The sequence below is a fragment of the Lynx rufus genome, unplaced genomic scaffold (assembly GCF_022079265.1).
Source record: "Lynx rufus isolate CCGP_SWC_20201006 ecotype Redwood Valley unplaced genomic scaffold, mLynRuf1.p SCAF_9, whole genome shotgun sequence".
NCBI lineage: Eukaryota > Metazoa > Chordata > Mammalia > Carnivora > Felidae > Lynx > Lynx rufus.
The window spans coordinates 39953092-39978767 of NW_025814897.1; the positions used below are offsets into that span (position 1 = coordinate 39953092).

At 38.5% G+C, this 25676-nt stretch overlaps 1 protein-coding gene across 2 annotated transcripts; it reads right to left on the reverse strand.

Moving 5' to 3' along the window:
- Positions 1–5304: 5304 nt before the first annotated feature.
- CUNH11orf54 (chromosome unknown C11orf54 homolog) lies at positions 5305–25545 on the reverse strand. 2 transcript variants are annotated; one of them, XM_047071847.1, is made up of 9 exons: positions 25511–25545; positions 20483–20629; positions 17990–18088; positions 15637–15710; positions 15356–15457; positions 14224–14400; positions 13089–13238; positions 6779–6895; positions 5305–5816 (listed from the first exon to the last, which is right to left on the reverse strand). In XM_047071847.1, exons 2-9 carry the CDS (start codon positions 20535–20537, stop codon positions 5643–5645), a joined length of 948 nt encoding a protein of 315 aa, XP_046927803.1. In that variant the 5' UTR covers positions 20538–20629; positions 25511–25545; the 3' UTR covers positions 5305–5642. The 2 variants fall into 2 exon arrangements, with proteins under 2 accessions (XP_046927803.1, XP_046927802.1); XM_047071846.1 differs by lacking the exon at positions 25511–25545 and adding an exon at positions 25348–25503.
- Positions 25546–25676: the final 131 nt, after the last annotated feature.

Here is a 25676-nt window from a genome sequence, read left to right on the forward strand (position 1 = left end):
ATAAAACGAAGATGTAATTTGAGGAAAACAATACATCGTGCTTATTATCTGTTTTCCCATTAGTGGTAAACTCCTGGAGAGGGACTATCTCCAGCAAGCTTAATAATAGACACTGGCATGTAATATGAGCTTAATTTTTATTTTATGCCTGAGTAATGGAGATAAGCAATACTTAAAGGGTTAAGAAGCAGTGGTAAAACTTAACAGTCTGAGTGCCCGAGACTATGTCATAAGTATTAATTCCACAGAGGAGGACAGATATCGCAAAACTCCTATTTAAGGAATTGTGTATACCATTTATCATGGATGAAGGATATGAGCGGAAAAGTGTTCACCTTTAGCCCAGAAGGCTGACCTATAGTGTGCATAGTTTTGATAAAGATCAAATAGATGCTGACGGCTGCATTCTTAAAGGGTCTCATGACTGCCTCTACATCTCACGGATAGTTATTAGTATCGAGCTGCATGATACGCACCAGAGAAATCTTTCGAGAAGACATTTAGGATCTAATACTCCCTGCATGTCCCCCCTTGAGCACTAAGTACATACAGAAGCGCCAGCTTCACAAAGCCGAAGTGCAGCTCTTTCTGCCCATGGGGTCCTGGCCCCGTTTTATAAGAAAAGCACCTTTTTTGCACCAAAAACGTCTCAAGAATTCTTCCCTGACTATTCGCGACCCCACGTCAATCATGAGGCTTTTCAAGTTTTGTACTGACCAAGATACATTTAAGTTTTTTAATTATTTCCTAAGGTGTTTAGGAAAATAAGATTTCCCTGGTGTCAGTCTCTAAGGAAACAATATGTGGGAGTGTGTTGGGAATGTGAATTTTCAAGAGAGGAACCTATTTTTGGCAAGCTCAAGTGATTCTTTTGCACAATCATGTTTGAGAACCACTGTACTCTATGCATAAGTTTGTAAAAGTTTTTAATACTTTATTTTAAATTTTGTGCCCATCACTGTGCTTGGTTTAAAAAAAAATTTTTTTTTAATGTTTATTTATTTTTGAGACAGAGAGAGACAGAGCATGAATGGGGGAGGGTCAGAGAGAGAGGGAGACACAGAATCCGAAACAGGCTTCAGGCTCTGAGCTGTCAGCGCAGAGCCCGACGCGGGGCTCGAACTCACGGACTGCGAGATCATGACCTGAGCCGAAGTCAGCCGCTTAACTGACTGAGCCACCCAGGCGCCCCAGTGTGCTTGGTTTTAACCATACTTTTCATTTCATCTTTTTAAGGTGCTCATCCTTCTGCATTTTGGCCCTGGCAACTGCTATCTCATCTGGGTTAGCTTACACACCTGAGAATCAGAATTGAGGCTGGGCTCGGCTGGTGGGTTCTACTTCAAGATATAGGTCTCCAGGTCGTTCAGATGACTCTGTACCATGTGTCTTTCGTTCATTCTTCTTGGACTGGCAGGCTGCTCAGGATGTGTTCTTATGGTGATGGCCGAGGTACAAGAGAGAGGTTTTGCCTGCATTACATGTCTAACAATCACATGGCCCATGGCCAAGCCTAAAAGTCAAGGATAGGAGAGGGGACACTCAGCCTTTTCAGTTGCAGAAACTGCAGAGTTACATGGAAAGGGGATATGGATAAAGGGAGGATCAAGGCCAACAATCTGTCACATATGGAAAATAATCCAGTTACATTCCCCTATCTCACACCATAAATAAAAATTCCAATTGGATTAAAGATCTAAGTATAAAAAAAGTGAAGTCTTCTGCAGACTCAGATATATATATGAGGCTAAGTCCTGCTTAAATAGAAGTGTTCTATGAAAAAATATTTGTCACATTTTGAGGGTTCATGGAGCTCAAATCTTCCAAAGGGAAGAGATGAACCATCCTTAAGGGGTGAGGAGACAGAGATCTGCTAGGCTCTCAATTAAAACTCCACAGAACACAAGGAATAACAGGCTATAAGCAGGGGTGGCCTGAGTCTTCTTTAAAATGTAACCCAGAGTGCCTCGGTGGCTCAGTCAGTTAAGCAACTGACTTTTGATTTCAGTACCTGACTCTTGATTTCAGCTCAGGTCTCACGGTTCATGGGATTGAGCCCCATCCATGTCAGGCTCCACCCTGACAGCTCGGAATCTGCTTGGGATTCTCTCTCTCCCTCTCTCTCTGCCCCTCCCTCGCTCACGGGTACTCTAAGTAAATAAATAAACTTAAAAAAGTAAAATGCAGCCCTACCCTATTCCAGCTCAGTCTCTGATTACACTGAGGAAATCGGTCTCTCACTTTATATACCTAACAAAAGAAAGATGGAAACCCTCACCGTGGAAGATACCTGAACACACAGTACCCAGCATATAATAGCAGTAAATGTAAAAAGGCAGGCAAGAGTGACTGATAATAAAAACCTAAAACAATAGGAACATATCCATGGATGATCAAAACATTGGAGATGGTAGGCAAGAACTTTAAAATAACTGAACAGTAATGTTAGATGAAAATGGAGAAAATGGATGAAAGGCTTCAACAGAAACTGGAAATGATTTTCTAGTCTATTGGTTTGATTGTCATCACTGTGCCAAAACCACACTCTTACTTTCACAAGTTTATAAATTTTGATATCAAATACCCTTGACCTTGTTGTCTTGAAAATCACCTTTGTTAATCTTGGCCCTTTGCTATCCCATACATTTTCCAATCAACTGGTTCTATGGAAAGGCCCACTGGCATTCGACTGGCATTGAATTGAGTTTATAGATTTGACAAGAAAGGCTTCTGATGCTTCTATGATACTGCATTTTCCTAGATAGAAGTATTTATTTTTCATGTTTTTAGGTTTTCAACATTTTATAATGTTCCCCATGATGGTTATATATAATTTTTGGTAAATGAAAATATTGCTGTGTGGTTTTGATAGCATTGTAATTGATATCTTTTTCAAATTTACATTTTTAACTATTTCTTATTGGTATGAAGAAATGTAACGCATTATTATACATTGATTTTATATTTTGGAATCTTCTTGAATACAGTCTAGTAATTCCACTAGAAACTCTCTTGGGTTTTCTAAGAATCAATCATGCTTTCTGCCAAAAATGTTTGTCTTCCTTTTCAGTCATTATTCTTTCTTGTTTGTTTTTCCTGGCTAGAACCTCCAATAGTTGATGATATTGGACATACTTGTCACGTTTAGAATTTTAAAGTAAACATGGCATTAACATAAAACTTTCTGAATACATGTATAGCATTTACAAAACTACATTTACATGCTTCTCAGAGCATGCACTAGATGTTTGCTGCCCAGTCAGGTGATTCTATTTTGTTCACAACAGCCTCTTACTGCTTCTTTTTGTTTTTTTTTTTAAATTTTTTTTAATGTTTATTTATTTTTGAGAGAGACAGTGACTGAATGCGAGTGGGTTAGGGGCAGAGAGAGAGGGAGACACAGAAGCAGAAGCAGGCTCCAGGCTCTGAGCTGTCAGCACAGAGTCCGACGCAGGGCTCAAACTCATGAGCTGTGAGATCATGACCTGAGCCGAAGTTGGATGCTCAACCGACTGAGCCACCCAGGCGCCCCAGCCTCTTACTGCTTCTCAAACATACCAAATCCCCTCCTGTGTCTGGACCTTTGAATCTGCCAAGAAGGATGTTTCTCCAAATAACTTCATAGCTCACTTTCTCATTTCTTTCAGGTCTTTGCTCAAGTGTCTCTTTATCAGAGTCTTTTTCTGATCTCCCTATATAAAATGTGTAATAAGGAACCTAATTCCACTTTTTATGTTTGACTGCTGACAGCTGTTAAGCCTCACTCCCCTCTCTTCCCATTCTGCTCCATATTTGAGCAAGCCTGGCTGCTCCTTCTCTGACACTTGTGGGAAATTTAAACTGCATATGGAACCATCACCTTGGCCCTAACTGTTCATTACCACAGAAACCCCAAACCAGGCTCCTTTCTCTGTTCTCTCAGCCATTTTTGGACCTGCTTGGGAGCTGTCCTGCTTTCCCCAGAAAGCCTCATTATGCAAGCGGCAAATCCTTTCATACCCTGTTGGGGTGTATGTGACTCTATCAGTCTTGACACCCAAACCTAATTTGGGGTGATGAGTCCATCCTGTCTCATGTGGGATGGACTCAACAAAATAGCATCCTCCTTGGGGGCGCCTGTGTGGCTCTGTCGGTTAAGCGTCCAACTCTTGATTTTGGCTCAGGTCATGATCTCACGGTTGGTGAGATTGAGTCCCACCTCAGGCTCTGCAATGACAGCATGGCTCGGGATTCTTTCTCCTTTTCCCTCTGCCCCTCCCCTGCCCACGTTGTCTCTTTCTGTCTCTCAAAAATAAATTGACTTTTCAAAAAATAGCGTACTCTTTTACAATCCATCCTGTGTTTTATTTTTCTTCATAGGACTTAATACTACCTGTCATATAACACATTTGTTTACTGTTAGTCCCCCCCCCCCATATAAACGATTGAATGATAGAGGCCCGCATCTGGTGAAGTGTCTGACATAATCTTCTATACACTCATTCATTCAACAAATATTTATTGAGTGCCTGCTTTGGCCAGGCACTATTAAAGGCATTAGTGCTACACCGGTAAACAAAGCTCTTTTTTTCCTGTCTGGAGGCAAGATATTAAAAAGAAACATCATATTGTGAATATAAACTTTTTATTCATTTTTTGCTTCAAACTAGTGCTTCTTGTAAAAATAACATTTACAAATTTCTACTCACAGGACAGGTTATAGGTAACATCCAAAGAAGACAATCAAAAAATATTTTTTGAAGATTTAGTATGCGTTTGTTATTAAAGAGCTCCTAAATCTGCACATGCTTAGCATTAGCAAGATTATGATTAGACAGTTGATTTCTGGCTAATGATTATTAAAGAAGAATACTGAGGATAATGTCAACAATTTCAATCAGTAAAAGAGTATAATTTTTTATTTCACAAAGGACAGTGTCATGTGTACCAACGGCCTCACTTATAAATTAAAGTATACCCACTTCAGTGTTGTATTTGGATGTTTCTTTTCCCTTTCCTTCTGGCAAATAGCCAACAAGATACAAACTGCTTCCAACTGGCAACCCAAACAAAGGAGGCATCATGGCTAACCACCTAGTTGCCAATGCTTGTGAAAGTCAAATTGCGAACTCCTGAGTATGGTTCAACCCCACCAAAAGGGGGAAACTTGCTTCCTCTGCCCACCTTATTCCATGAAAATAAAAAAGTATACTCTGATTTCTGAAATGGATTTTTAAAATTTAATACTATAGATTCAATAACTATCAGCATTTGCAACACTGATTTTTCTAATACCCAGAAACATCCACTTAGGACTTGTGAGAGTATTTTGAAAAATTTAATAATGTTATACAAATATAAGTTATTACCGGTAGATAGTAGGTATAATCACGTGATTCCTGATCGTGTTATATTTAAGGTATAAACATAAGACTGATTTTGCTGTGAATAAAGAATAAAAAAATGAACATTTTCATTATGTATGTTGGTTCCCAATAATCTCTAAGATATATCAGATAATACAGAGTACAGAGGTCAACATACCTTTCAGTTAATGGCCAAAACAATGGGATTTAAGTCGTGAGATCATTTCTATTGGATTTTATATTAGTATCAATCAATGAGTTGATTACTTAACCTTAATTATGTCTTTTTCATTTGATTTAATCTCGCCCAATTGAATGGGTCTCTTTTGGTTGATCAATGCGATACAGAAACTCTGCAGGCAAGAAGTATCCAAGATATTCCACTGTGTCTGGGGTAGTGTCATAATGGTAGTGTCCACCTTCTCCATGATGACTGAAACAATGGGTGTGCTCCAATCGCAAATCAAACCCCTAGGACAACAGACAAGCTATCTGTCAGTATTTAAATTATCCTGGATAGGAATTGTTTAAGGGGGAGGGAGACCTTTTTATTTGTTATAATAGTTTTTATTTTATTTTTTAAGTAAGCAATATATATACTTAATTCAAAATTCAAAGAGTGAAAAAGGATATATTCCGTAAAGTGTGTCTTTCCATCTTCTGCCTTTACTACTTCCTTCCTTCCTTTCCTTGCAGGCACCCGGTGTAAGGAGTTTCTTATATATCCTTCCAGAAATATTAACTTTTGTAATTTTTACTCAAATTTTCACTCTGTACATACTGTGATGAGTATTGCTTTTCTTCATTTAAAAATATAGCTTGAGATCTTAGTATATTAGATCATAAAAGAGCTTCTGCTTTCTTTTACACCTACATGGCATTCTATTGTACACACATACCGATTCCACCAATTCTCAACTAACATTTAGATTATGTCCAATGCTGCTATTATAGTAATGCTATTATGAATAACCTTTAAACTAATAATTTTAAATACTTACACGTATATTTAAGGATACATTCCTAGACACGTAATCGCTGGATCAAAAGTCAGTATTGCGGTAGCTACTTTCTCTGAATTGGTCTCTCTCATATCTTTTTCTAGTGTCTAGTGTTAGACTATAAGGAATGGTATGATGAGCAACAAATAAGGTGATAGGAGACCCGAATCATGGTCTTGATTCTACTATTTAATAACATGACTTTGGGTGTCATGTAAAATACCTGTGCCTTGATTTGCTCGAAGGTAAAATCTGCCCTGCCTAACTCACAGGGGCGTTAGCCACCTGCTCCCTCATCTTTCAAGATAATTCTGGAGACTATCCTAGTTCTTAAATGACAACTCAGAAAGTGCCTAATTTTAAAAGAATATCCTAAAACCTAAGCATAATCACTGTATTATACTGCAATATAAAAGACAGACATAAACTTACTGGGTCTCTGGAGACAAAAACTGGCAGACAAACCAAAGGAGCTTTCATCTCATAAAAGTGCAACCATTTATTCACCTCCTCATCAGAGTTCAAAGGGCAGGAAGAAAATTCTGTGGGCTACAATAAAAGATCATTCTAAATATATAGAATATTATTGATAATTAAAATGTAAATTGTATCTAACTTCATTACATTAGAAATTTAAGCCTTCTTATACATTTGACTATTTTTAGAATCAAAACAAATTATATACCATAGTTTTCAAAAGGATCACCAATCAAGTATATAAGCTAAGATGCATGAATGAATAAATGAAAGAATGAGCCTACTACTATCTTTTTATTTTTCATAGCTTCTCAGTTTTCCTGGAAATATATCCTCGTCCTAATTTTAAATCTCATTACTGCTACCAGTACATCGAGGGGTGTGTGGGTGGGGAACAAGGCATTAGAAGTTGGTAGAAGCATCAAAATGAATAAAATAAACTGATTCAAGGAAGCAAAAACAAAACAAACAAACACTTGTACTACAAAGCACTGCTAAAAGAAATTTGGGAAGACTCCAAGGGGGCACCTGGGTGGCTCAATGGTTAAGCATCCGACTATGGCTCATGATCTCAAGGTTCGTGAGTTTGAGCCCTGCGTTGGGCTCGGTGCTGACAGCTCAGAGCCTGGAGCCTGCTTCGGATTCTGTGTCTCCCTCTCTCTCTGTCCCTCCCCTGCTGGCACTCTGTCTCTCTCTGTCTCTCAAAAATAAAGCATTTAAAAAATAAAAGAAATTTAAAAAGACTCCAATAAATGGAGAAATATCCTGTGTTCATGAATCGAACAATATTGTTAAGATGTTAATACCACCAAAAGCAATCTAAAGATTTAATGCCACCCCTATTAAAATCCCAATAAAGTTTTTTGCTGAAATAGAAGAATCCATCGTAAAAGTCATGTGGAATCTCAAGGGACCCTGAAGAGCCAAACCAATTTTCGGGGAAAAGAGAAAAGTTGGAGGCCTAGCACTTCCTGATATCAAACTTACTACAAGTAATCAAAACGGTGTAACACTGGCATAAAGGCAGACATACAAATCAGTGGAATAGCACAGAGATCCCAGAAATAAACCCTTGCATATATGGTCAAATAATTTTCAATAAGGGTGTCAAAACCATTCAATGGAAAATGGACTATCTTTTCAAAAAATGGTGCTGGGAAAACTGGATATTCATGTGCAAAAGAGTGAAGTCGGCCCCTTAATTTATACATGTACAAAAAAAGAACTCAAAATGGATCAAAGACCTAGCTGTAAGAGCTAAAATATAAAACTTAGAAGAAAATTTAAGGGAAAAGTTTCAGAACGTGGGATTTTTCACTATAATTTCTTGCATATGACATAAAAATTACAGGCAACAAAAGGAATAATAAACAAGAGGGACTATATCAAATTACAAACGTCTGCACTGTAAAGGAAACAAGCCACAAAATGAAAAGGCAATCTATGGAATGGGAAAAAATATTTATCCAATAAGGGGTTAATATGCACAATATACAAGGAACTCCTACAACTCAATAGCAAAAAACAACCAACTTAAAAAATGGGCAAAGGAACTAAATTAGACATTCCTCCAAACAAGACATACAAATGGCCAGCAGGTATATGAAAAAGTGCTCAATATCATCAGGGAAGGGAAATGCAAGTCAAAACCATGAGATATCACCTCATTCCTGTGAGGATGGTTGCTATCAAAAAAGCAAGGGATAACAAGTGTTGACAAGGATATGGAGAAAAAGGGACACTTGTATGATGTTAGTAGGTATGTAAACCGGTGCAATCATTATGGAAAACAGTATGAAGGTTCCTCAAAAAATAGAACCATATGATCCAGTAATCCCACTTCTGGGTCTATCAAGGGATGAATGGATAAAGAAATTGTTGTGTGTGTGTGTGTGTGTGTGTGTGTGTGTGTGTGTGTGTGTGTATGTGTGTGTATATATATATATATATTTATATATATATATATATATATAAAAATGTGTGATTTGATTATATATATGTGCGTGTAAATATGTAAAATTATGACATATATATACACACACATATACAAGGAATGTTATCCAGGCCTAGAAAGGAAGGAAATCCTGCAATTTGTAACAACATGGATGAACTTGGAGGACATTATGCTAAAATGAAATAGGCCACACACAAATATTGCATGGTATCACTTACTGGAATCTAAAGAGTCCAATTTAGAGAAACAGACACATAAAGTGGTGGTTGCCAGGAGCTGGGGAATGGGGAAAATGAGGTGAAGGTCAAAGGGTACAAACATTTTTCAGTTACAAGATGGGTAAGTTTTAGAGATATAATGCACCTTATGGTTAACTACAGGCATACCTTGGAGATATTGTGGGTTTAGTTCCAGACCACTGCAATAAAATAGGGGCAAGTCAAATGAATTTTTTAGTTTCCCATTGCATGTAAAAGTGATGTTTGCATTATACTGTGGTCTATCAAGTGTGCATATATCTTAAAAAATGTACATACCTAAATTTAAAAACACTTTATTGCCAAAAAACGCTGACAATCATTTGAGCTTTCAGCAAGTCATAAACTAGTTTTTTCAAGGCATAAACTTTTTGCTAGTGGTGGGTCTTGCCTCAGTGTTGATGGCTCAGGGTTGAGTGATCAGGGTGCTACAGTGGTGAACAGTGCTGTTCTGTAGCATTTTACCCACAGAACTTTCTTTTTTTTTTTTTTTTAATTTTTTTTTTCAACGTTTATTTATTTTTGGGACAGAGAGAGACAGAGCATGAACGGGGGAGGGGCAGAGAGAGAGGGAGACACAGAATCGGAAACAGGCTCCAGGCTCTGAGCCATCAGCCCAGAGCCTGACACGGGGCTCGAACTCACGGACCGCGAGATCGTGACCTGGCTGAAGTCGGACGCTTAACCGACTGCGCCACCCAGGCGCCCCCCCACAGAACTTTCAAAATTGGAGTCAATCCTCTCAAACCCTCCAGCTGCTTTAGCAACTTAGTTCATGTAATGTTCTAAGTCCCTTGTTGTCATTTCAACAATCTTCACGGCATCTTCACCAGCAGATTCCATCTCAAGAAGCCACTTTTTTGTTCATCTCTAAGAAGCAACTCTTCATCTGTTCAAGTTTGATCATGAGATTGCAGTAATTTAGCCCCACCTTCAGGCTCCACTTCTAGTTCTCTTGCTGTTTCTACCACTTCTGCAGTTACTTCCTCCACTTACGTCTTGAACCCCTCAAAGTCATCTATGGGAGTTGTAATCAACTTCTTCCAAACTCCTATTTATGCTGACATTTTGACCTCTTCTCATGAATCACAAATGTTCTTAGTAGTATCTAGAATGGTGAATCCTTTCTAGGCTTTCAACTGACTTTGCCCTGAGCTGCCATATTCCTATGGAAGCTATAATCTTATGAAATGTATTGTTTTTAATTTTTTAATGTCTATTTATTTCTAAGAGAGAGACAGAGTGCCTGCAGGGGAGAGGCAGAGAGAGAGGAAGACACAGAATCTGAAGCAGGCTCCAGGCTCCGAGCTATCAGCACAGAGCATGACATGGGGCTTGAACACATGACCTGAGCCAAAGTCAGATGGTTAACCGACTGAGCCACCCAGGTGCCCCTGAAACGTATTTCTCATATAATAAAACTTGAAAGCTGAAATTACTCCTTGATCCATGGGTTGCAGAATGGATGCGATGTTAGCAGGCATGAAAGCATGAATCTCATTGTGTATCTCCATCAGACCTCTTGGGTGACCAGGTGCATTGTCAATGAGCAGTAATATTTTGCAAGGAATACGTTTTTCTGAGCAGTTGGTGTCAAAAGCATGCTAAAAATATTCAGTAACCCATTTTGTAAACGGATGTGCTATCGTCTGGGCTCTGCTGTTCCATTGATAGAGCACAGGCAGAGTAGATTTAGCATAATTCATAAGGACCCTAGGATTTTCAGGATGGTAAATGAGCACTGGCTTCAACTTAAAGCCACCAGCTGCATTAGCCCTTAACAGAAGAGTCAGCCTGTCCTTTGCAGCTTTGAAGCAAAGCATTGACTTCTCTATAGGTATGAAAGTCCTAGACGGTATCTTCTTCCAATAGAAGGCTGTTTTGTCTACCTTGAAAATCTGTTGTTTCGTGTAGCCACCTTCATTAATTACCTTAGCTAGATCTCTGGAGGATAACTTGCTGCAGCTTCTACATCAGCATTTGCTGCTTCACCTTGCATTGCTATGTTATGGAGATGGCTTCTTTTCTTAAACCTCATGAACCAACCTCTGCTAGTTTCGAACTTTTCTTCTGCAGCTCCCTCACCCGTTTCGGCCTTCATAGAATTGAAGAAGGGCTTTGCTCTGGATTAGGCTTTGGCTTAAGGGAATGTTAGGGCTTGTCTGATCTTCCATCCAGACCACTAAAACTTTCTCCATATCAGCAATAAGGCTATTTTTGCTTTCTTACCATTTGTGGATTCACTGGAGTAACACTTCTAATTTTCCATCAAGGACTCTTCCTTTATGTTCACACCTTGGCTGTTTGGATGGGAGGTCCAGCTTTTGGTCTTCCTTGGCTTTTGACATGCCTGCCTCACTAAGCTTAATCATGTCTAGCTTTTAATTTAAAGTGAGAGACGTGTGATTCTTCCTTTCACTTGAACACTGAGAGGCCACTGTAGGGTTAGTAACTGGCCTAAATTTAATATTGTTGTGTCTCAAGGAATAGGGAGCCCAGACACAGGGCTGGTTGGTGGAAAAGTCAAAACAGACCAACATTTATTAAGGTGACCATCTTACATGGGTGCCGTTTGTAGCACCCCAAAGCAAGTTCAATCATTACTTCAAAGATCACTGATGACGGACTGCCGTAACAAACATAATAAGAACAATGAAAAAGTTTGCAATATTGCGAGAATTACCAAAATGCGACACAGAGAGGGGAAGTGAGCAAATGCTGTTGGAAATTTGGTGCCAAAAGACTTGCTTGATGCAGTGCTGCCACAAACTAATGTATGAAAAATGCAGTATTTGCGAATGCGATAATGTGAAACACAATAAAATATGTCCATAGTTAATAATAAAGTATTGTGTACTCGAGTTTTAAAAATGCCTGTAATTATTTGGTATTTGCAATTAGATTTATCTACAATTCTGTTTTTAACAATTTGGAAAATTAAGTAGTTTCGTAAATGTTGTGTCTTTCTTTGCAAAATCAGCTGACTTGCCATTTAAAATTATCAGGATAAAAAACATTAAAGCCAAACATTTTTGATGAGTTTAGTGACAGAATGAAAAGGAAATTAAGTTGTAATTACTTTTACACTTGATTCATTCTTGCACCCACAAAACATTATTTTAAAACCTCGGGGTGCCTGTGTGGCTCAGTTGGTTAAGCGTCTGACTTCAGCTCGGGTCATAATCTCATCGTGTGTGGGTTCGAGCCCCACATTGGGCCCTGTGCTGACAGCTCAGAGCCTGGGGCCTGCTTCAGATTCTGTGTCTCCCTCTCTCTCTGCCCCTCCCCCACTCATGCACATGTGCACGCGCGCGCTCCCTCTCTCTCTCTCAAGAATAAACATTAAAAAAAATAAAAATTAAAAAAAAAATGCCCTGGGTCTTGCTTCATACGGTATTCCATCCTTATTGTCTTATAAACTTATATAATTAGCCCATAAGATTATAATTTTCATAATGACTCCTTTCCCCAAAACCACAACCATCTAGATAGCAAAGTCAACATATGCAGTTTGGGATTCTGGCAATAAAAATGATAATCCAAAAAAAATTGATAATCTATTTCTAAGGCTTATACTCATATCTATCTACATCTTAAAAACACAAAGTTCCAATGTATTAACATAAAGAAAGGACTCTGGTTAGACATTATCTTACAGTATGATTTACAGTATTGTTTGTCATTTAAGTTTTAAAGTAATACATGGGGCACCTGGGTGGCTCAGTCAGGTAAGCGTCCAACTGTTGATTTCCACTCAGGTCATAATTTCACGGTTTGCGAGATCGAGCCCTGTGTCGGGCTCTGCACTGAGCGTGCAGCTGGCTTGGGATTCTCAATTCTCCCTCTCTCTCTCTGCCCCTCCCCTGCTCTCTCTTTCTCTCAAAATAAAATAAACTTAAAGGATTAAATAAATAAATAAGTAAAATTAATACAATCATAGTAAAAGCATTCAGGGTGTTTTAAGGGTAGAATTCTCAATGTATATTAAAAAATCTCAAGATCTTAAGTATGTGCACATACATACCCATATACACATGTACACAAAGACTCTTACCATTATGTGAGTCTTCACTTTTCCCTTCTGAATTACGAAAGTACCTCCCATCCCTACAGGCTTATCTCCATAATGTTTTTCAAGAGTCTGTCTCATACAAGTCACAAAGTTAAGTTTTCCAGTTCTTCTTTTGGCTTTCACCTCAATGACCTAGAGAGGACATAAATATGCATTCCATTGCTCTAAGTTGCAAAATTTTATGTGAATAACTATCAAAATGAAACATATAATCTAATGCCATGAAGCAGTCACTTGTTTGCTTGGAGCACACACATAGGAGTTGAGCGAGATGTCTCAATCCTGTCTTGATCAACAATACATAGCGTGCGTGTGTGTGTGTGTGTGTGTGTGTGTATGATGAGTTATCATTTACTCTAATAAGTCTTATTCATGTTTTCTTGGACAGAGAGAGTTATAGCGAAGTCTTCTACTGAGCTCTAGAGATTCTTACCATTTATATGTCAAGGTGGCAAAAGGTTGAAAATTCCTGGCTCAAAGGGGTTAACCTCTGGTAAGTCAGAAGGGAGGAGAAAGTGATTACATCTTTTCCTTTCCCTTAAAATTCTGGACTTGTGTTACCTCCACTTAATTAGGTCTTTTTACTTCACTACCTGGCTTCTCAAAGTAGCCGAAGTAGCTCCCTGTATTTAAAAATCTGAGAGTTCTCACAACTGCTAACATTGAAATGATCTTTTCGTGTTCTAACAGGAAGTAAAGACGAGGTGAGGCATTAATTTTTTTTACCTCTTTCTTGATGTAATAGTTTGCTACCACAATTTCTGTCTAGCTCAACCAACATCTGATCAATCAGCAATGAACAAATTACCTACATAGCAACTGCAGGTAGGTAGTATCTGTCTATTTCAGCTGCGTGGTTCATCTATTTGACTCACTCCACACATGAATAGCATTACCTTTTATCACTCAGAAAACAAGGTATTGCTTACTAAGTATTCTTCACCTCAGTTTTAAATAAGACTTTCACCTTACTTGTAGTACTCTCTGAATCTGTAATAAAATTTGGCTCAGCTGGTTTTGACTTTTAAGAAAACCGTACTTGTGGCAGTTAAAGTTCAAATTTTTAGCTATCTGAGAACTTCTGGAGAATACTGTGTCTTTGTGAACAAAAAATCACCTTTCCAGGTTGGCCCTCACTGGCAAAAAGATTAGCCAGTAATGCACACCCAAAATCATGATATTTCTCACTGTATTTCTCGAGCAGGCACCCTCCATCTGCAGGGTTAACATGGGCAAAGTAACTTCCATTTACTGGAGATTTGTGTTCACTTTCTGTTTGAATAATTGGCATAAACTGAAAAGAAATGTAAATAAGAAAAGTAAATTAGTCAATCCTGGCATCAATATCCGAAGAGAATATCTTGAGGATCCTTGACTTAAGATATTTTATTTCAGGACCCATTAAGAAAACATGAAGTATGAAATATTTAATTTTAGATTCAAAATGTTGAAGATTTACAAACATCAAAAAGTTGAAAAAACATTTTATAAAACGTCTAGTATTTCTTACAGTGTTTCAAAAACCTTGTAAACTGGGCTTTAAATTTTAGACTTTTTTTCTATCTTGAACACTAGGTAAATTATATTACTCTTTCTACAAAAGAACCTTGTATGACTATCGAGTAATGGTCACATCTGAAGAGATGAGGGAATGGGCAGACTTAAGAGGTCTTTTACTTTTCTGGTCCAGAGATGGGAAGAGACCGTGGTGTTTTTATGTTGTAAATATACTAACACACACAGGAATCGATAGTATCTTTTGTAAATAATCATTATACCACTGGGGTAGGTCCTTGCTATTTAGTCTGAAAGAGGGAATTGATGAGATCATTAAATATTCCATTCATCTTCTCATCAAAAGCTGCTTTCATATCAAACGGAAAGATTTACAGTGAAGGCAGAAATTCTCTGATGGATAAAGGATTAAAATCTTGCACAATCCAGGGACCTCAGCAGACCACATTAGGATGTTAGACTCATCTAACACGGAGTGCATACCCTAGAAAATCTGAAATTAGGGGCTGGTGCTCCATTATAGTGGAACATAGGCTATAGTCCAAATCGGTACCAAACGATATCAAATCTATAAAGAAAGAGGATACCAATTCATTCAGAAAGCAGACTTTCGGGTAGGGCAATAAAAGAAAAATAGGTAGATAAACGTCAAAGCAATAAAATAAAATAATAAAATAATAAAACAATTTAAAAAAAATAATAAAATAAAGTAAAATAATTATATGTATGCTGACCTCACAGTTGAACCCAACAGTCTGAAATGGGCCTGCTCCTGCTCCAAGAATAAAAGCTCCAGGAAGCTTAATGTCTTTTGCAATCTTATTTACATCATAAACCTATACAAGAAAAAAAAATATTATTTAAATCACAACTTATACAAATCTGTACTTTTTTTCACTGAGTCCGTTAATACTTCCATGCCACATTGGTCAATGGGTCTTCTAATAACAAAAAGAGGAATCAACTCAACCTCTAATAATCTTCATGTGAATGTGAAGAGTAAAAGTACACTTACTTTTTCTTTATTTGCAAGAGGCAATAAGTAAGGCACACCTCCTACTTCTGCAATTCTAGTTTTCCCACAGATGCCTAAAAAAAAAAAAGTAACTTTAAAAATAGGCAAACCTCTAACTTAAGTGTAAAATGCCAAAAGGCACTAACTTATTTATTATCTAAAGGGTACCTAACTCTTCCATTCTTACAGTTTTACAAATAGTAGGGATTGAAAGACAGAAATAGCTATGATCCCTATCCTATTCTAACTACTTATATATCTAATACTGTCATTATCAAGCATAAAGGCAACGGAAAGTTGATAATAGAGCAAGGGCTAGAATTGAAGCCGAAGTTCAGATAGGATGAGAATTCTACAATTAGTCTGTAATGACCTATTCCTTTAAAAATCTGTGCTTTGGGGGCACCTGGGTGGCTCAGTCGGTTAAGCATCTGACTTTGGCTCAGGTCATGATCTCACTGCTGGTGGGATTGAGCCCTGCGTCGGGCTCTGTGCTGAATAGACAACTATGGTGAAGGATTGAGCTAAATTTTAGACATGCTGACCTCAAGTTGTCCTTAGCATATACAGGTGGAGATGTCCTGTGGACAGCTGGAATTACTCATCTATAGCCAAGAAAAAGACAGACCTACCTAGGTGAGATGTGCAGATTTCAAGTTCTTGTATCCACACAGCAATTTAAAATCACAGGAGTAAATGGAAAAATGCAGAGAGACTGTACAGAATAAGAAGAGGTTGAGGAAAGAATTCCAGAAAATGTCAGGATTTAAGAGCCTGCCAGAAAGAGAAAGGAGCTAGGAAAAATGAGGAAGAAAGAACATCATGGAAGTCGGAAAGGTACCAAGGAAGAGAAGGCAAAAGAATCAAGGAAAAAGGAGAGAGAACTAAGGGGAGACAGAATGTCAGGCAGCCATGGCCGAATACTATGAAATATGTGAGAAACCAAATAATACCAGTAAACATATCAAAGTCATTGGTGACTTCAGTCAGACCAGGTAGAAAGTACCTAACACTTGTAAAAGATACGATACATATAAACGTACATATCTAGCTTCCTTAGTGTTGCAATTTAAAGGCTTACAAGTTATCATCTAGAAACCTTTTTGGATGACAGAATTAAGATGAATCATTTTTCCTTTTCCTTGTACTCTTCTGTGTTTTCTGATTTTTTAATTTTACTTCCATTGACTACTTATTTAGTGGGGAGAATATATTACCTCTGGTACACAAAACTTCCAGAATTTACAAGTATACTTAATGCTTGTTTGTTTGTTTGTTTGTTTATTTATTTTGAGACACAGAGAGAGACTGCATGAGTGGGAGAGGGCGGGGGGGGGGACCCAGAATATGAAATATGAAGCAGGCTCCAGGCTCTGAGCTGTCAGCACAGAGCCCGACGTGGGGCTCGAACTCACGAGCCGTGAGATCATGTAGAATTTACAAGAATACTTAAAATCAGAGACTGTTTAAACTGGAAAGACCCAGAAAGAAAATGAAAGCCAAATCTCTCCATTTTAATATATCTGAAGCCCAAATATATTATTTGGCTTCCTTAGGGTGATGAAATCTGTGCATGGCAGAGAAAGAAGCAGAGTCTAGAACTTCTGTGTAAAATTACTTTTTAACAAAAAATTATAATTATGTCAGTAACATAATCAAAGAGGAAGTGTGAGTGTTTATCTCCAAATTCCTCATCACAATAGGATATAATGGGAGAAGGTCAGACTTTCAGAACAGATAGACTTGGATTTGAATCCTGATTATGATTACTGTTGATCTTGCCTAGCCTCTCTGAGCTTCAGTCTTCTCATTCCTAGACTGGGGCGAGCACTTACTTTGCAGGGTTATTGTCAAAATTAAGTCACCAAATATAGGTGTTTATCTATCATACAAATTATATTTATTCAACCAATATTTTTTCCCTTCCTTCTTACTTTAAACATCGGCTGGATGTTTGGCAAATAAGAATTTAACAGATGACTCAAATACAAGGCTTTCAAGATTCCTTCTGGTCTTGAATAAATAAATATAAACAGCGAGATTTACATTTCCTTAACAGTCGCTCCAACAGTTAAAAAACAAAACTCTCATGTGATATCAAGGATTCTAGCCTACTGAATATCGATGATAGAACCTGTGAAAATAACATAAGTGCATAAAACAGCATTTTCCCACAAAGGAATAAAACGAAATTTGCTCCATTTAAGAAAACTGCACAGAAATTCAGCACAATTTAGTCTAAAATTTGGGACAATATCCTTTATTTGTAGGTAATTTAAGACAATCCTTCATAATAATTTTAGTTTCAGAAGAAGATGGGGACTGAAAAAAGTGAATTGCAAAAACTGTTTACCTTTTACAGGAAAGGTAAATGGCTCCTTAGTCAAATCAGGGCAATCGACCACAGACACCTGGACATCAGCAAAGTTATCTTTGAGGCCCTTCTGCAGAACTGACAAAAAAGGAAAAGGGTTAACATCAGGTAAAAATTTGCCACCATATATCAAACCTTCCCTCAACATTTTGGGTATCACGCTCTCAGTCTAAATTTGTATAATTAAAAGGTGGGGGAGGGAGAGGGCAAGGGGAGGGGCCTGGTTCAGTTGGTAGAGCAAGGGACTCTTCATCTTGGGGTCATGAGTTCAAGCCCCATGTTGGGCAGGGCTTACTTTAATTTAAAAAAAAGAGAGAGAGAGAGGGAGGAGTGCTTGGGTGGCTCAGTTGGCTAAGCGTCCGACTTGGGCTCAAGTCATGATTTCACGGTTCTTGGGTTTGAGCCCCACATTGGGCTCTGTGCTGACAGCTTGGAGCCTGGAGCCTGCTTCGGATTCTGTGTCTCCCTCTCTCTTTGCCCTTCCCCCACTTGCATTTTTTCTCTCTCTCTCAAAAATAAATAAGCATTAAAAAAAAGAGGGAAATGGTCTTACTAATGAATATAACTAGACATTAGGCACACAATCACAAGGTCTTATTAATTAATATAATTAGACACCAACACACAATCACAAGACAGAATTAAACACAAATAATCCCCATCAAAATCACTATAGATCTGTAGAGATTTAAACACTGCATTAAGGTGAGGACTACTTTTCTTTTGCAGACAGAATTCCAAAGACCTATTGAAATGTCTATATTTAAATTGTTAGTAAGCAATTACATGTAACAACTTCATGGACACTTGAAGAGAAAACGTTGAGCAAAAGGACTAAGACACAAAAGACTTTATAGGACTTCACTTACACATACTTCAAAATCGGGCAACTCATCTAAGGTGACAGAAGTCAGAACGGTGGTTACCTCTTTGGGTAGAGATAGTGACTGGCTAAATACCTGAAGGAGTCTTCTGGAATGCCGAAGTATTTTATATCTCAGTCTGGGTGGTAGTGACATGAGTGTAAGCATGCTAAAATTCATCAAGATGTACACTTAAGATTAGTGCACTTTACCGCAGACGTATTGTAACTCAATACAAAAAGGGAAAAAAGAAACATATTTCAAACTTATAATGCTAGGAGCAATGTACTTCTAAGGATGGAAAGTTTCCATAAAAATTTCTCTGATAGTGTCAGCCATTAGTTTAAGTTTTGTAGAATCAACCTCTCCAAAACATGAAGTCATCCTAAATCTAGCCACATAGACATTCCATACCAGATCTTTTATCCATATGAAAACAGAAACCAAATTGCCTGGAAAATTCCCCTAGCTAAACTAATGACACCAGACTTATCAATATGGAAATTATAATATTTCAGCATGTGGAAATACCGTTAAATCTATTTTTTACCGATTTCAAAGAGACCAAATTCTTGCTGTAGGACTTTATGTAAAATTGAAAATCAATTGCAAGCCAAAAAACTTAGATTCCAATCTATTTTGTACTGAAAATATCCTGTACATATAGAAAGAACATATAGAAACACAGACACACAAGCGAAGATAGATGTAGAAAGGCCCTCAAAGAAAAGATTCCTAGCTGTCCTCTCATAACAGGGAAGACAGAAAGACTGACAGAAAGAAAATACAGGCAAAGAATACTAGTCATACAGATGATTTGTTAGCCGCCATCCCACTGAGGAAAAACTAGGAAGGTCAGAAGAAGAGAGTCATAACCAAGCAAAACCTGAGTACGCTTTTTGACTTAAACCTTAATCAGGAAGACAGATGAACTGTCAGGATGGGTGCACTTTGAAAAGTAAGGGTAGGTTTTATACTCGCCGTCAGAATACAAGCTAGAGGCCATCAATCAAATGTTAGCTTTCTGACAGGCTATACAGTTTTGGCTTAGTACTATTCCTGGCTTCATTTCATAGTCCTATTTTTACTTTCTTTTTCTTATCTGTCACCCCACCTAATTCATCTTGCGAAGGGGCCTTAAATTCCTATTTGAACAAGGGGAACTGCAGAAAAATATATACAGAAATCTAAGCGAGTTCATTGGCAGTCTATCATATCAGGAGAAGGGGAAAAAGTAGTAATGTTAGGAACATGGTTAATATACCACAGATTTTATACTTAAAGAATATTGTAACTGGTAAAAAGCTAAAACGGTGTGACTTTTCGGGCATCACACATACTTAAATATTGGATTACTATATTCATTTTCACTCTGTAAAGTTGGTATCTTAACAAGAATCTTCAAGTGGTTGAGTTTACTTTTTTTTTTTTTTTTTGGAGGGGCATAATTTTGGACTTTCTCAATAAAAATAGTACAGAAGAGACACCGAAAAGGAAAATGAGCTCTGCATTGAAAATACTATCACATAAATTATGTCTTACAATATTTTTATTTTTAATTGTTTTCCTTAGGATAATTTAAAAACCCTTCAGTTACTATTGTATTTACCTCCAACAAGCTCCTCAAGACTTGGCACGTGAAAAGAATACTCAGCGCAAGCCATTTCTTCTTGAGGTGCAAGGATGTACACGTAAAGCTATGCGAGGCTAATGGTCACAAGAGTTCCCGGTAAAGGAAGCATGAACAGCTGTTGTTCTGGAAAGAAACACTAGAGTTCAGTTATATAAAAAGGGCAGAAGGGCATTTGGGTTTCTATCCTCATAGAAAGGCAATCACAGCTTCTGGTATTTAATATTCCAAGCGAGAAATGCACAAGTAACCTTTTTTAATACTGATTCTTTAAACAGTCAACACTTAAAATAGACAAGAGGAAATGCCAAACCAAGAAGGCACATGATTCTTTAGTCATATATGTGAATTTAACACGTAGTTTTCTAATGGTTGATCTAAGGAATATAGGTCCTGAGGCAAAAAGTAGTTTTTAAGGTTTATAGATAACTGTTTAAACGGTTAGAGATAACAGTATAAGATGCTCAAGGAATTAATTCTCTCATAGATAATTTGTGTCTTCTATATTTGACATATAGGCTAAAAATTAAACAAGTTTCTTAGACTACCACTTTTACAAAAGAAATTTTAAATTACTAAGAAAAGTGCAAAATTCTGCAAACGAGTAGCTACTGAAATTCAAAGTATTACTTTTACTTACAAATAAACATACTTTCTTGGTAAGCAGCTTTAACGTTCAATTATTCTAACCTGATTATAGTCTGATGTTTTAAAAATATATGCTAAGTATATTTTACAATAGGGAAACATATATACACAGAGATTAGTATCTTACCTTAAGAGTTCAGGTGAGGTGATGAAGCGTGCAAGCAGAGGGAGGTAAATAAAATGAAGGAAAAAAAAAAAACCCCTAAAACCCAAGCAAAAATAATGTAAGGTGGGCAGGGGATCCCGCTCTAGGCCAACTGCAACAAAGAATGCTGGTAACATTCTTAAGGGTGTTTCTAAGAGCACTATTCAGATTCTCATTAAAATTGTTAATGGAACATCTCATTAATTATTAACCTGAACAGTCTTGATACAGGCTTGCTTAGTAAGTGGAAGGTGGTCTTTCAACATCACTTGAAAAATTCTCCCTCCCCCCCATTTTTTTTTTTTTTTTTTTTTTTAATTTTCCAAAGTTTCGCAGGTTTCTTAGAAACTGGGCTTCTGGTTTTGGTGGTGATTTCAAACAACATATCCTCAACAAACATGCTAGCGCATAGATGTAGGACTTAACGTTCACATAAGTACTTCATCAAATACCAACTTTTATTACCCTTTAATTATATGCATAATCTAGTCTCCCAAATAAAATATAAACTGTTGATAATGGGCCCTGAGTCCTATATAATCCTATTTCAATGATCTCAAGCATGTTTTTCAGTTGAACAATTTATAATTGTTCAGGAATGAGACATTTTAACTTTTTCTCTGGAAATTAATTTCAGATGGACAGAAAACACACACAGATATTCCTGTATACCTTCACCTAGATTTTCCAAATGTTAACATCTTACGTTTTATCAGAAAGCAGCAAGTAATAATCAAGAACATGTCAAAATCTGCTCAATACTATATTTATAATGAGGAAAATAAAAGCACTCTAGATATTTTTATTTATAGTAGGAATAATAAAGACAAGCTTAAATTCAAATATAATCCTAATTTTATACTTTGTGCTACCTTGAAAAGGTCAGGGGTTTTTTTTGTTGTCATTTTTTTTTTTGTTTGTTTGTTCGTTTGTTTTTCTTTCCTCACCAAAACAGAAACAAAGTCCAAACCCAGGAGGCTACAGCTGAATAACTGGTTTGGAAATGTAGAACTTCAGGTTAGCCAACAGCCCAGAAGGCAGCGGTAGTGTGTGTGTAAGTGTTTATGTGGGAGGTAGGGCTGGAGGTTGGAGTTGGGAGTGATGAGAGAAAGCGGTTAGAAAAGGGTTTTTTTTTTAATGTTTATTTTTGAGAAAGAGACAGAGTGTGAGCAGGGGAGGGGCAGAGAGAGAGGGGGACAGAATCTGAAGCAGGCTCCAGGCTCTGAAATGTCAGCACAGAGCCTGACGTGGGGCTTGAGCTCACCAACTGAGAGATCATGACCTGAGCAGAAGTCAGAAGTGTAACTGACTGAGCCACCCAGGAACCCCAGAAAAGTTTTAATACAGGGGCACCCGGGGGGCTCATTTCGCTAAGCGTTCGACTTTGGCTCAGGTAATGATCTCATGGTTTGTGAGTTCAAGCTCTGCTTTCCACACAGAGCCCACTTCAGATCCTCTGTTTCTCTCTCAAAAATAAATAAACATTAAAAAAAAAAAAAGGTTCTAATACAAACTCAAGAGTGGCTCTAGGAGGACAGCTTTGGGCTGTAAGGAGGCACAGGATATTTACCCTCCAGATTCCATTGCTGGGAGTCAGTGGCCCAGCAGTAGGGCCTAGAGATGGAAAAAATATAAATAGAAGGCAGTTGGGTAAGTGGAACTGCAGAGACAATGCCTAACAGGGTAGAACAACTGTAGCAACCAAGCTGATAACTTTTTATTGAGTGCATGCTATATTAACAGGTATGTATGATATGCCACTTTACATTCTCTCAAAACCTCTCACTCCAAATAGATAATACATTTCTCATTCCACAAAAGAGGAATAGGCCAGAGAGAATGTATTATTTGAGATCACCCAGCTATTAAAAGAAAGATTAAAAAAAATAATTGAAAATCAAATGTAGCCCACTGTAACGGCAGAACTCCGAGGTTAACCTGAGATAGAATGACACAGCTCAGCTCACAGACGGAAGAATTTGCAGTCATCTTGAGAGCACTCAGAGGTGTCATCTGTTTGCTTTGTTTCTTCCTGCTAGGCAGTGAGTGATCTTTTTGAAGATAGGACTAGGGCTCTCTTATCTGTCTTCCGAGTGCCTTCCTAGTGGGCACCATTTCAGCCTTAATTATTTATTGAACGTTTACAACGTGTCAGACACATAAGTCTCTGGGATAGGGCTGGCTTGCGGGTGTGCAACTAGCATAATTGCACAGGGCCATGTATTCAGAACAGCACTTGGTTTAGTGCTCTGCTGTCCACCACTCTGCAATTCTTTTTTTTTTTTTTTTTAATTTTTTTTTCAACGTTTTATTTATTTTGGGGACAGAGAGAGACAGAGCATGAACGCGGGAGGGGCAGAGAGAGAGGGAGACACAGAATCCGAAACAGGCTCCAGGCTCCGAGCCATCAGCCCAGAGCCCGACGCGGGGCTCGAACTCACGGACCGCGAGATCGTGACCTGGCTGAAGTTGGACGCTTAACCGACTGCGCCACCCAGGCGCCCCAATGCAATTCTTAACTTTATATTTGAACTTTTAGGACCACTAGGACAATGGAGCACGTGCAGGATCAGAGGCCGGAGGTGCATCGGGCATGTCCACCACCACCATTCCTTGCTACTTCACTCCCATAATGCATTTGTGAAGCCCCAAGAACACAGAAATCTAGTGGACCCACCATCTGTGGGAGTTCAGGGAGACTTAAGGTCCCCGGATTGCATAGTGTTGGTGTTGCATACATCAAGAAGTAAAAAAAAATGTTAGTTTTGTGCAGTTTCCACTGTTCTGGTAAGAACAAAATACATGTTTGTATGAGCTACAAAATACATATTGTGAAATTTAAGCAATTCTGCATACGAGTTGACTGTTCTTTCATCTGTATTTAAAACTGGCACTGCACGATAGAAGAAGAAAAACATGCTAATAATTTAAATTTAAAAAATTTTTAATGTTTATTTATTTTTGAGAGAGAGACTGAGCGCAAATGGGGGTGGGGGTGGGGGGTGGGGGGTGGGCAGAGAAAGAGAGACAGAGACACAGAATCTGAAGCAGGCTCCAGGCTCCAAACAGTCAGTAACAGAGCCCAATGCATCGGGCTTGAACTCACGAACTGGGAGATAATAACCTGAGCCGAAGTCCGATGCTTAACGTACTGAGTCACCCAGGCGCCCCCAAATTTTTATTTTGACATTAAATAGCAAATTTCTATTAACACATGAATACTAACATGCTGTTATAATTAATAGAAAGTTGATGCTATTAGTTGAAACACCGTGACAAGCCAAAGGAGATACTAGAAGAAAGGAGAGCTTACTTTTTAGTACCTTTAGTGGCGCTTCGCCCTGCTGTTTGAACAAGGGAGCCTGTATTTTTATTTTGTACGGAGTCTCACAAATTACATGGCCAGGGCTGCTCCCAAATATGACAGCGAGTAACACGACCATACCTGTCGTGGCGTTTCCAAGTAGTTCATAGACTTGTGGAAATGCCCGCCTACCTAAGGGATTCGACTTTTATGCCTGGAATTTTTCAGTATGTAGAGAGAAACTGTGTAAAGAGATCAGTTTACCTTCAAGGTCTGTTCAATCCTGAGATCACACTGACTCTACGGGACTAGGCAACTTTACGGATCTATCATATGATACAAGAGATCTGAAAGTGGACACACCAAACCAGCTCATTCCTTTTTGTAACTCCTTTAGGAGAGAGAAAAAAACCACCCAAACTAGACTAGTTGAAACTGTTTTAACACTCAGTAGCCGTTCGGGGAACGAAGTAAAAAACCCAGAAGAAAAAAACAATCCACCGCTCGTGTCTCTTGGGATACGTTGCCCAGCTCCAGGAGGCTGACCCTCAGTTTGGAGGGAAAGAGTGAGCTAACAAAACAAGTCCAAAGGTGGAGAGGGGAACCGGGTGTGCAATGGAGTAACACCGGCTTCCAGTACAAAGGTTACAAATTTTGAGTCACGGTCAAGGCAGGGGTCTGTCACAGTTTCACACAGAAGAGATTTCTGAAGACAGAAGTAGATCTAACAGCCGGCACGACACTCACCTCCACGCACACACCCCCGACCAGGCTTTAGGAAATAGGACGGCGGCTCAGCAAATGCGAGACACCGGAAACAGATCAGGCTGAGTGGCTGCCTCCTGGCAGTTCACACCCACTCCGAAAAGTTGACCCCATTTGCCGAAAAGTTCTTGGCTATTCCATTTACCTATTCAGTTAGCCGAGCCGACTCCTGAACCCCGAGAAATGCGTCTGTCAACCCCGCCTCCTCCGCGTTAGGGAGCTCAGGCACCGCCCACCCCAATCGCCCCGCCCCTCGCGGCGATCAAAATGGCGCTCCCGCATCTTGCTGCTTCCCACCTTTCACGTTCCTC